This window comes from Phyllostomus discolor, chromosome 7 (genome assembly GCF_004126475.2).
Source record: "Phyllostomus discolor isolate MPI-MPIP mPhyDis1 chromosome 7, mPhyDis1.pri.v3, whole genome shotgun sequence".
NCBI classification, from domain to species: domain Eukaryota; kingdom Metazoa; phylum Chordata; class Mammalia; order Chiroptera; family Phyllostomidae; genus Phyllostomus; species Phyllostomus discolor.
The window spans coordinates 69,226,440-69,244,720 of record NC_040909.2 but is presented as its reverse complement, the minus strand read 5'-3'; the positions used below and the strand labels follow the sequence as shown (position 1 = coordinate 69,244,720).

Sequence of the window (18,281 nt, the reverse complement as noted above, 5' to 3'; positions counted from 1 at the left end):
TTACTACTTTGAAATATCTAAGAACAGCTACAGAACACATAACTCCAGAAACTTCTTAGTAAGACTTCCAGCAGTGCTCAGGTATAAATGTGAATTCTAGAAGGTTTCACACTAACACAGTACTGTAGTGAAGTTTCCACAGTCTGGAAGATTCAAACTATTTTCTCTTCATTAGTGAGAACTGGCCACCTTAAGAGTGAATGATGAACATATAACCCTTGTCTCATTTTTTTTATATGCACCATAAAATTGCAGAAACTCGGCCCCAACAAACAATTATCTATCCCCTGATGTTTCTGAGTCTGACCATATGCTTAGAAACCAGTCATTTCATTTGTCCAATGCCCTATCCTTTCATTCTTTTTTTTCCTTTTTCTTCTTTTTTTTTCTCTCCTTCCCTCCCCCCACACCTCTGTTCAATTTTTTTAGTTATGGCTGACCCTGACCAGCATTTATTTTTGCTCAGCATTATGGCTGCTTCTGTGGGGTACCACTCATTTCACTGTGTAGTGGGAGTAAATGTGTTCTGCAAGGCATTTTCTATGAGGTAGCAATGCACTGTGCCTTGTGTCCTTATATTTGAAAGGTGTTTTAAAAAGTGTTTCTCTTAAAATATTTTCCTTCGGGTTTTATTCCCTAATGAGGTATCTCCTGGGAACTGAGACATAAATCTACTTGAGTTATGCATGCCTGAGAGAAATAACTAATTTAGTAATTATGACAGTTTTTAGTATTGCTTCTTCATTTCCATAATTTTATAAAGATTTTATTTATTTATCTTTAGAGTGAGGGGAAAGGAGGAAGAAAAGAGGGAAAGAAACATTGGCTTCCTCTTGCACACCCCCAAGTGGGGACCAGGCCCACAATCAAGGCATGTGCCCTGACCAGGAACTGAACTGGCAACCTTTAGGTCCACAGGCTGTTACTCAAACCACAGAGTCACACCAGCCAGGGCTTTTCCATAATTTTTATATACACTTCCTTTCTTATAAAACATGGTAATTTTTCTATATATCAACTTGCTCATGAAAGAGTAAAGGGTAGTGGTGGTGTGGTATATTTGTTACAATTGATTAACCCATAATGATAGATTATTATTAACTAAGACCCATACGTCCACTAAAGTTCACTATTTGTGTTGCATATTTCTACAGGTTTTCAGGAAAGTGTGTGCTCTTTTAAAATAAATGAATTGATGTCCTGACTGGTGTGGCCCAGTTTATTGAGTGCTGGCCTGAGAACCAAAGGGTTGCTGGTTTGATTCCCAATCTGGGCACATGCCTGGGTTACGGGCCAGGTCCTCAGTAGGGGGCATGTGAGAGTCAACCCCATATTGATGTTTCTCTCCCTCTCTTTTTTTTTCCCTTCCCCTCTCTCTAAAAATAAAACCTTAATAAGTAAATTGAAACCTTAATAAAGAAATTAAATTTAAAAAATAAATTGAACATTTTAAGTGGAAAAGACACTGAGTGATTTATTTCAGACTATTTATCTTTCAAATAAGAAAAATGAATGTCAGAGTGATATAGGCCCTTTAAGAACATCAAATAGATGAGATGTATCTATAACAAAAATATTACCTAACTTTCATACTTCCATTCTAATATACTTTCTTCTTTTTATCTTTCAACTTAGTGTTGTGAAAATAAACGAGCAAACACATTCCTACCACACCTTTATCTTCTGGGTTCATATGGGATGGTCCACTGGCATTGGCTGCTACATACCCTCCATGTTAATTTCTCTACATAAAAATTGGCTGAGACCCCACTAATTGGTTTATCAGGCTTGGGATTGTCACATTATCAAGGGAACTTCAAAAATCAGGTTTTTGAACAACGTGAGACAACAAAAAGGAATTTAATGAAAATCAGTACCCAGAAGGAAAAAGCATCCATTTAATTAAACTGTCATTTATGCTGTCTATATTCATAACCTAATTAGGGGACAGCAGCAACGGAACTCCTAAGTGTATTAACAAAAAGCTAGCGTGTAGTTAATGCCAGTTCTGAATATTTTTTTCCTTTCAAAATCAGAGATAATATAAACAATATTTTTTACCTTTTTCTCTTTGCACTTAACATTTCTCAAACCAGTGAGAAATATTAAAAGTTAAATTATTCAAGTATGGCTTTCCTTAGTTGGTAGATAATTTGAAGAAAAGAGTCCATTATGGTTAGAATTCTTAAGGAAATTATTAATCAGTTAGAGCTAAAACCTGTTTCTAAATTGAGAACCAACTGAGAATTGTTAGCATTTACATAAAACATAATTTGCACTCAATGACATTTTGATATTTTTGCCAAGATCTAAAATAATTTGTGTTCTCAAATCACATCCAAAATAGTTTCCAACCTCCTAAACTTCTCCAATATAGAAATTAATCATTTCCAGTGGTATAACTCTTATAATATTATTTTCTTATTAAACTAAAAAAAATTCTTTTTTTCCAATGGAAAATTTAAATGAAGTTAAATGTATAAGAATTAAGATACTATTAATCAATATTTTATATTAGCTTTATCAAAATTTGTTTTCCTTTCATGAATGTATTATTTTAACACATTATTTTAGCTGATCCTTTTTGTTTTTATAAAAATTATAGTTTTTTACTATTGGATATAAAATTACAAATTAGAAGTAGAGGAATATTCTTTGCATTTCTAATTATCTAATATTTTTATCAATAAAACCATAAAAACAAAAAGAACAGATGAACTTCTTTTTTAAGACCCATAAATCTCAAACCTGAAACCAAAAATGTAGTTGTAGAAGAAAATCTTTGGAATCACCTATCCATTGATCCTGATTTGCCTAGTGATGAGCTGCTGTATTTCAAAAGTTTTATGAGATAGAAATTTCAATTACATTAATGGACTTGTATATCCAACAGTATTGAATGCAGAATCAGGATACATACTTTTCTGTTACAATTAAACCTTATTTACTTTTATTTCTGGTGAGTATAGACAAGTCACCATTGTTATATTTTAAAGACCACTGTAAATAAACATTTTTCATATTACTTTGTCCTAATAATTTTTATATATCCTTAATTATTAAACTTTAAATGAAATGATGTCCATATAGTAATATGGTTAGAGATATATAAAATTACTCTTTTTCTTGAATTACAAATGACTCAGTCCCTGTCCATTTCTCCTAGATGATACTAGGGAGATTTTAATATGTTATCAGTTTACATGACAAGTAAAGGCAAATATGGATAGTTTGATAAAGAGATGACAATCACAAGCCAGCCTCAGTTCACAGCTAAGCCTCTTCTAGTTGCTTCCAAGTCCCATACAAGTGACAACCCTCTGGAGATTACTTTGAAGTTCATACCAAGTTGCCCCAACTGGATACAGGCACCAGCTGACCATGTCCTTCAGCAGAGCTCCTCCAAACATACCAGGTGGCCAGCTTCTAAATGACACCAGAGTACCACCCAACCACCTACACACATGATACCCCCAAAGGACAGACCCAGGAGTCAATCAGAGCCCTGCTAAAGTGAATCATGTTCAATGGTCAACCCCTGAACAACAGTTCCTCTATTGTGATCATAGCCAGTACTCAAAAACATTCAGCCTAAGGGTCAATGCCTCCAACACCAATCAAGGCTCATCTACAACAGGAGGGTGCACATGACCCAAAGAAGGAACACACCTGGTAGACCAAGGAAGCTGTGCCCTTGGGCTCCACAAGACAATTATTCCATAGGGCCATTCTGCTAAAGACAGGAGATGTAGCTAGCTAATGTACCTGATACACAGAAACAAATACACAGAGAGTCAGTCAAAGTGAGAAGACAAAAAATACGTCCCAAATGAAAACAAAGAAAAAAAGAACAAAACTCCAGAAAAAGAGCTAAGCAAAATGGAGATAAGCAATACACTAGCGGCAAAGTTCAAAATAGTGGTTATAAGGATGCTCAGTGGATTTAGGAGAAGAGTAAATAAACTCAGTGAGAACTTTAACAAAGAGATAGAAAATATTAAAATTGGGGTAGAAAACATAAAAAAGAACCAGTAAGAAATGAAGAATACAATAACCAAAATGAAGAATATAACAGGGGAACCAACATTAGATTAGATGAAGCAGAGAAATGAATAAGCAACTTGTAAGATGAGGTAGCATACCACCCAATCAGAACAACAAAAAGAAAAAGACTAAAAATGAGGATCATTTGAGGGGCTTCTGAGACAACATCAAGAATACCAATATGTGTATCATAGGGTTTCTTGAAAGCAAAGAGAGAGAAAGAGAAAGGAAAGAGAAAGAGAAAGGAATTGAAGATGTATTGGAAGAAATAATGACTAAAAACTTTTGTAATCTGGTGAAGGAAATAGATATACAAGTTTAGGAAGCACAGAATCACAAACAAAATAAATCGCAAGAGGCCCACAACAACACAAATCATGATGAAAATGTCACACATTAAAGACAAAGGGAAAATTTTATAAGCAGCAAGAGAAAAGCAGTTAGTTACTTCCAAGGGAACTTCCATAAGACTGTCAGCTGATTTCTCAACAGAAAAATTGCAAACCAGAAGGGATCAGTACAAAACCTATATTCAAAGTGATGAAAAGTGACAATATACAACCAAGATTAACCTACCCAGCAATGTTATTTTCAGAATCAAAGGAGAGACAAAGACCTTCTCAGACAAGAAAAAGCTAAAGGAGTTCATTATCACCAAACTAGTATTATAAGAAATGTCAAAGGGTTCTAGAAGAAGAAGAGGAGGAAGAGATATCAAAAGTGTAAATAAAATGGTGATAATATATTTATCAATAATTACTTTAATTATAAATGGATTAAATGTTTCAATCAGAAAACATAGGATAGGGTGACTGAATGAAGAAGAAAACAAAACCCATATATATGCTGTCTATAAGAGACATACTTCAGATCAAAACACATACAGACTGAAAGAAAATGGGTAGAAGAGGCATTTTATTCAAATCAAAACAAACAAACAAACAAAGCTGAGATAACAATACTTATATCAGACAAAACAGAAAAACAAAAGCTGTGATAAGAGTCTAAGAATGACCCAACAATTCCAGTTCTCTTTATTCAAAGAAGCCCAAAACACTAATTCAAAAAGACATATGCATCTCTATTGCAGCATTACTTACAACAGTCAAGATAAGGAAACAACTAATAATCATCACCAGACAAACAGATGAAGATAAAGTGGGAGTTACATACAATGAAATATTACTCAGCAATAATAAAAGAATGAAATCTTACCATTTATACAATATAGATGGATCTAGAGGGTATTATGCTAGGTGAAATCAGTCAGAGTCAAATGGAGAAAGACAAATGCAATCTGATTTTACTTATATGTGGAATCTAAAACAAAACAAAATAAGCAAACAAACAAACTCATAGATATAGAGAATATTTTGAGGTTGCCAGATGGGAGGCAGCTGGGGGTATGGGTAAAACAGGTGAAGTGATTAAGATTTGCAAATTGCCAGTTATAAAAACAATCATGGGGTGTAAAGTACAGCATAGGAAATATAATCAATCATATGTTAATAATTATGTATGTCATCCTATAGTTATTGGGGTGATCACTTTGAAAGTTATATAGATTCTATATCACTGTGTTGTATATCTATAACTGATATAATTTTGTATGTTAATTCTAATTGAAAAATAAAAGATGTATACATTTTTCAAAAATGAAAGTAAATTATAAAATAAAACAGGAAAAATGACAACCACCTAGGGTTCAATGGTAAATAAGTTAAAGAAAGTAGAGACAATCTTAACATTAGCAATGACAATAAATTTAGCTTTCCTCAAAAAAAAAGGTACATTATAAACTTGTGTTTTGGGTATGCAAGTCATGGACTACAAAACACATTTACATAAAAAATAAAAAGAGGCATGCTGCTAGAATGAGCAAGGTACCCTCATTTTTCAGATAGCTCTGCCACACCAGTCATGGATGCCTAATTTGATTCCTGACTGTAAGTGGTAGGAGAAGCTTGGAATATTGAGTAGCATCATCATGAGTTTTCTTTGTGTTGTGGGACCTCTCAGGGTCCAGCATGGGTCACAACAAGACACTTTTCAACACTCACATAGTAGTGGCCACTAGAGAAAATAAGAAGAGTGCAGAAGCAGTATTATTTAATGGAATAAAATAATATATAATGTTTTCTTAGTTGCCAGATCTGTGTTAGGATTTTTTTATATATTATACTAAATCCTTAAAAAAATATTATTAGATCCATTTCTTTCTCATGGCTGTGTAATATTCCCATGTGTTATGTGCATGCACATGCACACACACCCACTTCTCTATCCATTCATCTAGTGATGAATACCTAGGTTGCTTCAATAACTTGGCTTTGTAAATAATGCAGCAGTAAACATAGAGGTGCATATATCCTTTTTAATTGTTCCACTTCTGGGTACTTATCTGAAGAAGTGCTGGGTCCTTTTTTGTCTTTTTTTATATAGCCTTTGTTTTAGTCTTTTTGTCTGATGTAAGTATTGCTATCCCAGCTTTTCTCTATTTTTCTCATTTCTGTTTTCATGAAATATCCTTTTTGTTTCTTTATTTTCAGTCTCCATGTGTCTTTCAATATAGAGTCTTGTGTAGGCAGTATATGTAGGAGTCTTGTTTTTTTTGATAGGGGACTCAAGAGTTGGAAAATTTTAGTAAATAGTTAATAAGCCTAGTAGGTAACACATATGTTAAAGCTATTGTTTCAGGAACTGCAGGTACTGTGGCTCAGCACTCCTGGGAGAGACAGCAGACCACCTGCTGGGGCACAGCTGGAGACATCCCCACCATTGTGTTCCAGGAAGAGACAGACACTTACCTGCCAGCCTTGGGACAGCTAACTGTCAGGGGTAAGAATGCTGCAAATTTCTCTCTAATTTTCCCTGAATTTCAAAACCCCTCACTGCACTTTGTTCTCTGTTATAAAAAGGCTGGCCTGAAAAAAAATGTAAGATGGTCCATTAGGGTATAAACCCACCATCTTCTCAGATTGCTGGCCATCTGAATAAAGCACCGATAAAGATTCAATCCCTGTCTCTGCTTCTTGGGTTCTGTATGTAACAGGCAGCACAAACACTTATTCTCCCAGTATCATATCTGGCAACTCTGTTCTGAGGCAGACTTTGGGACTCTTAGGTAAGTCTGAGTATTTGGCAGGGAGTCCCATTGGCTGCCTGGACTGGGAGGCTCTGGGAGTTTGGATTTGGAGATTTCCAAGTAGCTGCCAAGTGATTTCACCTGGGGACTCCCCCTCGCTCCCTCAATCCTGGCACTTCTCATCATTTACATTTGATTGAATCATTGCACTTTCTGGTTCAGTTTCCAATCCTGTGACATAATTTAGGTCATCTGGTTAAGGTACCTTTTTGGTTTACAGGGCTCTGTCTGGGAAAAGACATCTGATCTGGTTAAGGTACCATCTGTTTTATGGAGCTCTGCCTGGTAAAATGGGAGAAAAGGCCTCCATTCCAGAAAACAGCCTATTGGGGCAAATTCTGGCTAATTGGTTGACTTATGCTTATAAAGATATGACTAGAGCAAATGTGGTTTTACTGTAATACTGTTTGGCTTATATATTAGATAAGCTAGACTCAGGAGAGTGCTGGCCACTGAATGAGTCTATAAATTATTATTTTGTAACTACAGTTTGTGTGTGTGTGTGTGTGTGTGTGTGTGTGTTGAAAATCAGGGAAATGGGAGAAAATGCCTTACCTAGAAGTTTTTATTTTTATGAGTTCACATGGTAAAGATGCAGAATTAAAAGGAACAAGTTAATGGTTCAGAGAAAGGGGAATTTGCATGTGAAAGATAGCAGAAGCTGAGAGGAGAGGGACCAGGGAGATCTAGATATTATGACTGCTGTGAGCATAGTCAGAGCTCCCAGGCCTCTCCAGCCAGGGAGATGTACTCTGCTGAGGGAAATGGGGAAAGTGTGCTTGTACTGGTATTGCTGTCTTGGACTCAACAGGGAACCAAATTGGGTGGAGGACAAGCCCCTACTGGGGCAGGGCAGTATCCTTTGCAGGAACTTCCAGTCGGAGCAGGGCCAGAGGGCCAGCCTGCTGGATATTATTGGGCACATACTCCATTTTCTACATCAGATATGTTAAACTGGAAAAGCTCAAATCCTTCTTATAGGGATGATCCTACTAAAATGACTGCTTTGGTTGCATTAGTTTTTTTCCAATCATCATCCCACTTGGGTAAACATACAAGCCTTATTAAATATTTTGCTTGTGAGGATTGAGTGGAGGCTGGTGTTGGAGAAGGCAAATAAAGAGGCTCAGAGGTTACACCAAGAAAATCCAGATGGGGTTCTCAACCCTACCAGGACAATATCTTTAACTGAGACTGACTGGGGCCCTAATGGGAATGGCCTTCTTCTCTGAGAGCATTATAAGAGGCACATCCTTGAGGGAATAAAGAAAGGTATACCTAAGCAGAACAGTCTGAATATGGTGCAGTGATGAAACAAAAGTCCACTGAGGACCCCTCCCAATACCAGGAAACAGTTAAGAGGATTCTTTGAAATACTGCTGCATTTGGATTCCAAACTTTGGGCTCCTTGCTAAATCACTCTATGAAGCTCTGAAGGGACCAGAATATAGCCCTTTAGAGTGGACAAAGGAGTACTCTCAGGCTTTTGAGTCCCTGAAGGCACACCTGGCTTCTGCATCAGCCTTGGGGCTTCCAAACCTACTGAAGCCCTTTCAATTATATGTGCATGAGAGACAGAGCATTGGTCTAGGAGTCCTCACCCAAATGCTTAATGACATTCCACAACCCACTGCACACTTGTCAAGGAAACTAGATCTCACTGTCCAGGTGTGGCCAGTCTGCTCGAAAGCCGTGGCAGCCACCTGCAAGTTCTTACAGGAAGCTGAAAAGTTTTCCTTAGGACAGCCTATACCAGTTATGTGCCCCAGTAAGTGTTGAGCTTGCTATAGCAAAAGGGAAATATGTGGCGCACTGCTAGAAGAATGGGCAGGTACCAACCCATTTCTTTCAACCATCACAATGTCTTGCTCAAAATTGTAAGTAAGTTTAATTCTGCCTCTCTTCCCCTGGAGCCTGACTTGGTTGCACTAATACATGGCCATGCTGAGATAATTGATGAAGTGTATTCTAGAAGAATTGATTTACAGGACCATCCTCTAGAAGAAGTAGACTGGACTATTTATTCAGATGGAAGCAGTTATATGGACAAAGGAAACAGAGAGGTTAGGTATGCAGTTGTGACTCCTGAAGTAGTAGAGGCCAAGGCCTTCACCAGGAACCTCTACTCAGAAAGTTAAACTGATTTCATTGACAAGGGCATTGGAATTATTACCAAAAAAGAGAATAAATGCATATATCAACTCAAAGTACACTTTCCTAATTTTGCATGCACATGGTTCCATCTGGAAAGAAAAAAGAACTGTTAACCTCCAGATAAAAAGAAGAAAAAGCATGAAGCAGAAATTTTAAAATTATGAGAGGCTGTTCAGGTACCTATACAGGTGGCAGTTATGCACTGTCCAGGGCATCAGGAGGAGGGCACTGAAGTAGCCAGAGGAAACAATCTGGCTGATCCTAGCAGCAAAAGAGGCTGCTAAAGGAGTGTTTATAATGCCTTTGATATCTGTCCTAGACTTGCCACAATTTGACCCTAAATATTCAACTGCAGACTTAGAGAAAACTAAGTGTTGGGATTTTAATGAAGAAGCTGCTGATAGTGGATGAAAAAGAATAAGAAAGGAGTTACACTGCTTCCTAAACATTTAGTAGAGCCAGTCATGAAGCATTTGCCTGAGGCCACACACTATGGAAGAGACTCATAAATCACCTATGTCAAACCATGGCTCACAGGTCCTGGAATTTCTAAAACCATATTGAAAGTAATTTCTAAATGTGTTGTATGCCAGAAGAACAACCCTAAGACAGATCCCCTGAATACCGAGGATAGTTCCCACTTCAGGGTTGCCAAATAGACTTTACTCAGATACCATGGGTCTGAGGGTGGAAATATTTGTTAGTCTTTGTTGACACATTTTCAGGATGGGTACATGTTGGGAACCACCCTGTCTGGTTTCAGAAGCTATAACCCCCCATGGTGGGGGGTGCTGAGAAAAAGACCTGGGGATCATAAGCCACTAAGGAGACAAAGCTTGTTTTCCGAGAAAGGGTACCACCTCTGCCCCCTTTACTTCACCCTGCTTGGCCCCAGGCAGATAACTGGTCAGCCAATAACAGGTAAGATTCCTCAAGGGAGGGGCGACCTAAGACAGGCATGGTCTCGATGGGACCATCAGGGAAGGACTTTGGGGACTACAGAAAAAGGGGGTGATGGACCCTCACCCCTCAGCTTTAACATAGCCTGAGTCCTCATTCTGCCTGGGAGAAGTCTCCTAATCTCTTGGCTGCCTTACTTGCCCTGCCTGACTTAAGCCTGAAACAATGCCTTAAACCTGAAACAATGCCAGAGGTGGGTGTGGCCCTGTGCTAGAAAGGGAGGGTTTCGGGGCAATCAGGGCTAAAAAGAGAATGCAAAAAACCCTGTGAAACATACCTTGCTAAGAATACCCTCTATTTAAATGATAAGGATCCAAGCATAAAATGAGTTTGTTCCCCAAAGTTTTATGGCCCTTTGGCTATCTGACCCTGACTCAGAATAAGCCCTCACAGTTCTTTGAATGTTATCTAATGTTTGATCTTTAATGCCTGACAATGATTAATGAGCTTTATATATACACCCTGTATTCCTATGCAAATTAAACCCAATAAAAGCCCATTGAGGAACAGTCTCAAGGCCCTTCTTCTCTCAGAGATTGGCCATCTTTCCCCTCCCACCCCCAAGCAGATAATGTCTTGGTAGCCTTATTTTCATTCGTGGCAGACACAGAGGTGAGGGGCGGGCTCTACAGGTGAAGCTCCCCCACAGGTAGAAGTCTCTTCTACTAGAATGGAGAAATCCTTGGAAGTAGTAAAAGCCTTACTGAAGGAAATAATCCTTCACTCTGGCCTCCCTGGAAGTATACAGAGCAATAACAGGCCTGCTTTCATTTCAGAAATTACACAGAAAGTTAGTAAATTTTAGGAATCAAGTGGAGACTCCACAAGGCATGGAGACCTCAGGCTTCTGGGAAGGTAGAGAAGATGAATCAGACCTTGAAGAAAAATATAGCCAAGCTATGTCAAGAAACTAATCTCTACTGTCATCAAGCTTTGCCTATTGCCCTGCTCAGGATATGGGTGACTCCTCAAAGTGGGATTCGGTTGATTCCTTGTGAAATTGTGTACAGGTTACCATTTCAGGTTATGATTGGTATGGGAGAGATGTATATAGATCAAGAAGTGAAGGTAAAAAAAAATATGAGTAACGTTTAAGTCAGAATTTAGCTGTAATTAACAACCTTGCCTATATCAGAGACCTCTCCCCTATAGGACTGCTACATTCTTTCAAGACTGCAGATAAGGTGCTACTCAAGATGCTACTCAGCATCTCCAGAAAGCCAACCAGAAGAAAAGTGATCTGGACCTTGGGACATATTCCTCACCTCTCCAACTGCAGTGAAGTTGGGAGGAATAAAACCTTGGATTCATCAAACAAGAATAAAGGCACTGAAAGAACAATGGACCACTGTACCTCAGGAAAACCTGAAAGTCATCTTTCGAAAACAATGAGTTATGTTCTTTGTATTACCTCTTGTTTAACCCCTTGAGATAAAAATATTGGGGTATATTTAGCAAAAATGTTTTTGAATATTTCTGACTTGTCTCACAGAAGGTACTTATGTTGAACAAACTTTCACTTCATGCCCTATAGGTGTTTGTACTCCCTGGGAAAGCCTTAGAATTTATACTGTGTTTGAGCATATCAAAAAGAATGACCTGCTCTGATATGGATAACTGGGGACCAGTGGTGACTATTAAGGGCAGGGAAATGTTTTCCTTGAAGGTCGCTAATGTAGCCCCAGCTAGAGAGTGTGCAACTTTTGTCAACTGTACTAAAATGTGTTTTGTGCTCTCAGCAGGTACGAGGATGAAATGCATCACCACCAATGATGTATCTTATGCTTATCTCATGTTAAATTGCTCACAGGATGGCTTCTAATATATGGAAGGACTGTGTATCTCTATGTTCCAGCAAACAGTTCTGGAGAACCGTGCTCTTCGGGAAGACTGATGGTGTTTATGCCTCAGAAGCCCCACCTGACACATGCCAGATGGGATCTCTCCCTTGCACCTAATTGTAACAGTGATTTACACCTTTTTAGCCTTGCTTAATGTGTGTCTTTAATCATATTTGTAATACCAGCCATGGTAACCTATTTGAATGTAGAAATAAGCAGATTAGTCTGTGCTATGGCAAAAGCTTTGAATACCACCTCATAAGCCATCAGTGCCATTAGTCAAGAATTAGGACTTGTTTGCATCAACATGGATAGACCTAGAAGGTGTTATGCTAAGTGAAATTAAGTCAGATAAAGACAAATCCTGCATCATTTCACTTATGTGTGGAATCTAAAAAAACTAAAATGAGCAAACAAAATAAATTGACCCATAGATACAGAAAAACTGATAATTGCCCCAGGATTGGGCAGTGGGGCTATGGGCAAAAAGGTTAAGGGGATTAAGAAGTACAAACTTATAAATAAGTCCTGGGGATATAAAGCACAACACAGGGAATATTAATAATATTAATATTACCACAATAACTTTGTGACAGAGGGATAGTAGACTTTTTGTGATCACTTTGTAAGGTATATAAATGTGAAATCTCACTGTTCTACACCTGAAACTACTATAATGTTGTATGTCAACTGTATTTTAATTCAGAAGAGCTTTACATTTCAGAATAAAAATTAGACATAAAAAAGAATTGTTATTAGTTTACTTTTACAGATGATTAAGAAGGGGTCAGAAAAAGTAAATTTATTTGCCTGAAAATATAATATTAGTTAGTGGTCAGAGCTAAGATTTGTATGCAATTTTTCCGCAGTGTTAAATACCTCTATACCCAGTATCCTGCTATCTTCCCACTGGGTCACATGCAAAGCAGCATTTGGCACTCGTTCTAGTCTTTTTTAGTGAGGAAACCTTGGGAACTTCTTTTCCTTAGCAGTCTTCTAGGAAGAATGCCTTGTATAGTGTGGGTGAAGCCCAGAATTGACTTATTACACTCTCTGACAGAAACATAGGGATGCAACTGTTTCAATAACCTAATTCTAGGCACTTAGATAAATAATTCCATCAACAATTCTACTGAGCTCCCACAACAGACAACATTTAACTTTTTCTATAAAAAGTTAAACCTTAAATTTCAAAACAAAAGTAATAGTTATACTATTGAGGCTTCTTAACAGTGAAACTGATAGAGTCAAATACAGAATTACTAAAAATATCAATGAATAGTGTAAATTAATAAAAAAAAAACTTTACATGCCCAAACAATATATACTAATACCTACCCAATTTGTTTCTGAATTTGAAGGTTTATGTGAATCAGTGATTGGAATAAGGAATGTGGTATATCAGCATGCTATTTAAAGACTACCTACATCCTCTGAAATTCTTGTGCTTTTTCTGCCCATGTAAATCCACTCTTAAACATTTAATTAACATCTTAGTCCCACTGAGGTGTATATAGTTAGTCTATTCGTGTAGGTAATTGATAGTGATGACAAAAGCATCATATTACTGTTGAAAAGTTAAAAATTGAAATTAAGTAAGAATATTAATATCAAAGCTGATAAGTTTAAGAATCTTGAAACAAAAGTTTATTGTGAAGGACCAATATAACTTGCAATGTAATTTTAAGTTTCTTTTCTTTGAAAAGGAATGATCACCTTTAAGAAATGGAATTATTACTGTGTTCTAGCCTTTCATGCCATATTAATCTATTTCTTCACAGGTCCATCACTGTTTGTCTCAAGCATGCTGACTGCCTCTGAAGGGAGAATTACAAAAGCTATTTAATCTAACAGCATGTGATTCTAAAAAAGAATGTACTTGTTTTTGCTCCCTATATAATGAGTTTAAACTCATTTTGTACTTTTGAAAAAAATGACTAAAATATCTCTGCTTACATGGCAAAAATGAAAGACAACCCACTAAATAGAACATAATCACCAATGATACATCTGATATGGACTTAATGTCTAAAATTTATAAGAAATTTATAAAACACAACACCAAAAATATCCAATGAAATAAATGAGAAAAGGACCTAAACAGGCCCTTCTTCAAAGAGGACATACAGATGGCCAATAGACATATGAAAGGAAGCTCATTGTCACCAATCATCACAGAAATGTCAATTAAAAACACAAGATACCATCTCACACTTGTCAGAATGGCAATCATCAATAAATCATCAAACAAGTGCTGGCAAGAATGTGGAGAAAAAAGAATCCTCACGCATTGTTGGCAGGAATGCAGACTGGTGCAGCCACTGTGAAAAGCAGTATAGAGCTACCTCAAGAAAACTAAAAATGGAACTTTTTATGACCCAGCATTTTCACTTCTGGGAATATATCCAAAGAAACCTGAAATACTAATTCAAAAGAATATAGGCACCCTTACATTAATTGCAGTGTTATTTACGATAGCCAAGATTTAAAAGCATCAGTTCAAGTGCCCATTAGTAGATGAATGGATAAAAACCTGTGGTACATTTGCACAATGAAATCCTACTTAGCTATAATAAGGAATGAAATTCTACATTTATGACAGCATGGATAGACCTAGACAATACTATGCTAAATGAAATAAGCTAGTCAGAGAAAGAGAAGTACCATATGATTACAATTATATGTGGAATCTGATGAAATAAACTAACAATGTCGAGGCAAGCTCATGGATACATAGAACAGACTGATGATTGTCAGAGGGGAGAGGGTTGGGGACTGGGTGAAAAAGATTAAGGGATTAAGCAAAGAAAAAAAAAAGACTAATGGACAGATTACAGATAACACTGCCAAAGGGGGTAGATAGAGGTAGAAGATGTAAAGCAGGGATAAATGCTAATGGAAAGAAACTTGACTTGGGGTGGTAAATACACAGTACAATATGCAGATGATGGATTTGAAAACTATATAATCTTATTAGCCAATGTTACCTGAATAAATTCAATAAAAAGCGATACTTAAAATTAACATATATCTGCACAGTGCTCTTTGCTATGCTGTCCACTCGTCTAAAACAATATATTCTCTGTACATATTTATAGGAAACTTGAGACTTGAAATATCTATATTTTACATAAAGTCCACAACACAGTGGTGATAGGAGTGGCCGAGTAAGATTTTTAAGAAAACAAAGACAAGGATGAATAGTGATGAATGCTAACAAATCCTGAATAATTATTCCAAGTGCTCATAATCAAGAATCCTCTCTAAGATCACTGCTTGTAAAAATGTGGCTTTTCACAGACACTTCATGTTGCCTCTTTGAGGTTAAAATACATACATATATCAGAGAGTTTTCCAAAAAGCTTTTAGCAGAGGAGCAGTATAATTTTAAAAAGAAACAAATAAACTCTGAGCTCTAAGAAGCAAAAGGGTTATAGTATTTTTCATTTTGTTTGATCCTCGAGTGTAAAGTTTTAAACATAATTGCTCCTCTACACTTGCCTACATGAACTGATATAGAAATTCTATAAATGTTATTTAACAGCCTAAGGGCTCATAAGTAAATGAGTGGGTCAAAAAACCACAGTACATTTACACAATGGAATACTATACAGCAGAAAGAAAGAAGTAGCTCCTACCCTTCATGACAGCATGGATGAAACTGGAGAGCATTATGCTAAGTGAAACAAGCCAGGTGGTGAAAGACAAATACTATATGATCTCACCTAATCAACAAAACAAACAAATGAGCAAACTAGAACCAGAGGCTTGGAGACAAGGAACAAAATGACAGTGACCAGAGGGAAGTGGGGAGAGGGTAACAGGGGAAAGAAGAAGAAGGGTCTAGTCAAGGGACACACATAAAAGATCCATAGTAATGGACAACAATGTGAAGACTGACTGAGGGAGTCGGGTGGGAGGTTGTATGGGACAGGGGAGAGAAACGGGGAAAAATAGGGACAACTGTAATTGAACAACAATAAAAAAAATCAAGAATGACAAATATTTTCCAAAGTCTTTAATACTGTCCTATTTCTTTCTGTATAATTTTTATTCCATCTCACCATCCCCAATAGAAACTTCTGAACCTTCCAGGTTTTTGCAAAGTATAGTTTAGAAGCCACCTACAATGGAACCACTTGAATTGACTTTTAAAATCAAAGTTCCACCCTGGCTGGCATAGCTCAGTGGATTGAGTGCGGGCTGCGAACCACGCATTCTAGGTTTGATTCCCAGTCAGGGAACATGCCTAGGTTGCAGACCATGACCCCCAGCAACCACACTTTGATGTTTTTCTCTCTTTCCCTCTCCCTCTCTTCCTCTCTCTCTCTCTGCCCTTTCCCTCTCTAAAAATAAATCAATAATTCAAAAAAAAACTTTAAAAAATAAAATCAAAATTCCTGGGCCCACTTAAACAGACTGGATTTGAATATCTGAGGCCAAGATTTCAGATCCACACATTTACCAAAATCCAAAAAAATACCACAGTAAAAAATTGATGACCATTCTGATTAATGTTAAAACTGTTTGCCTTGAGATTAAGCTCCTTTAAATTCTCTCTCTCTTACACACACACATATATAATACCTACAGTCTTTATATGATCGTCCAACTGCCCCTGCTACTGTCTGTGAATTCACAGGAATAAATCTTATATTTATTTATTTCATGCACAATAAAAGCTTTATTGTTCATAAGCTTTTAAACATTTGCAAAAATTTAGAAATGTAGTTTATGTAGAGATATACTTTAGTGCACATTAATTGGCAGAGATTAATAGAAAAACAGAAAAAGCATAACAAATAACCATCTTTAAGTATTTCTTTGGGCAGTACTCCTGTTTCTAATATGAAAAAAAAAAGAGATCAAGATATCCTTTGTAAATATCATAATACATTGTACCAACATTATATCTTTTTTTAATAAAGAAATTAAACAGTGTTTAGCAATGTACTAAATCTTTATTTGTACATGGGGAAAATCATGATATCAAGAAGGAATAAAGAAAACTCACCACTTCTTCATGTCTGCATTTTCTCACATTAATTCCATTTATCTGCAATGAAAGAAAAGCATAGTTTTATGTGATATATTATACGTGATTTATGTTTTGGTTGACATAGAAGAATAATAGTAAAATGTGTACCTGTAAAATTGCATCTCCGATAAATAGGAGGCCTGAAAGTTCCGCTGTGAATAAAAAAGGACATTTGATTATGCATCAACTACTTTCTTCATACAGATGAGGTTTTTTAAGCTCATAACCAAAAAAAAACCCATTTTATGTTGATATTACCTTAAAAGATGTACAAGGAATGGAAACACAAAAGTAATCATGTGATCCAACCCAAATATTGAACACACACTGAGATATTTCTATTTAGTTCCATTTCAGAATTTACAGTTGTTAAAAAATAGCCTATCTTCTGCATGGATGACTAAATTATATCAGATACTTACAATTTTAAGGTGTCTATGAAAAAGTTTAGATGTAGACATTCAATTCATCAATCATTGAATGAGCTCCAAATTTCTTTTTAAACATTTGATTATCTTACACATTTCAGTCATTTTAGTCACTTTATATCTTTAGTATTTTCCTTAGATAAAATTTTATGTGAAAAGTTAACTGAGTTAAATTGCACATAGGAACTGAAAATATTGGGTTGTCCAAAAATTTCACTTATTTATATAAGTGAAATACAGTGGCTTTAGTAGCACTTAGTTGTCTATAACATAACTCAAAACAATTTTGTCACTGTATTGTGACAGCTGTCATATCAGTGTGCATTTAAAAAAACTTATCAAAATGTGAATTTTTGTGTAACCATTTTAATATTGAAGGAATAAAATATATAACATTTATGGCATATTATGTTTTATTAATTTAAGAAAGGTGAAAATGCAACTAAACACATAAAAATGTGCAGTGTATGGAGAAGGTGCTGTGACTCAGTATAAGTGTCAAAAATGGCTTATGGAGTTTCTTGGTACTATTAATTTCTTGGCCAAATAATTCTTTGTTGTGGGGCTATCTTGTGCATTGGAATATGTTTAGCAGCACCCATGGCTTCTACCCACTAGAAGTCAATAGCGAGAGATAGCCAATATGAATAAAATGTTCAAATCAGTAAAGT

At 36.4% G+C, this 18,281-nt stretch overlaps 1 protein-coding gene across 2 annotated transcripts in view; it reads right to left on the bottom strand.

Moving 5' to 3' along the window:
* Window positions 1-18,281, bottom strand: part of SNTG1 (syntrophin gamma 1) — a 795,508-nt gene that overhangs the window by 293,999 nt on the left and 483,228 nt on the right. For both annotated transcript variants that reach the window (XM_028518478.2, XM_028518479.2), the window contains 2 exons: window positions 17,291-17,334; window positions 17,159-17,200 (listed from right to left, as the gene is read on the bottom strand). In XM_028518478.2, the coding sequence (XP_028374279.1) occupies window positions 17,159-17,200; window positions 17,291-17,334 (86 nt within the window). The remainder of the gene's footprint in view (window positions 1-17,158; window positions 17,201-17,290; window positions 17,335-18,281) is intronic.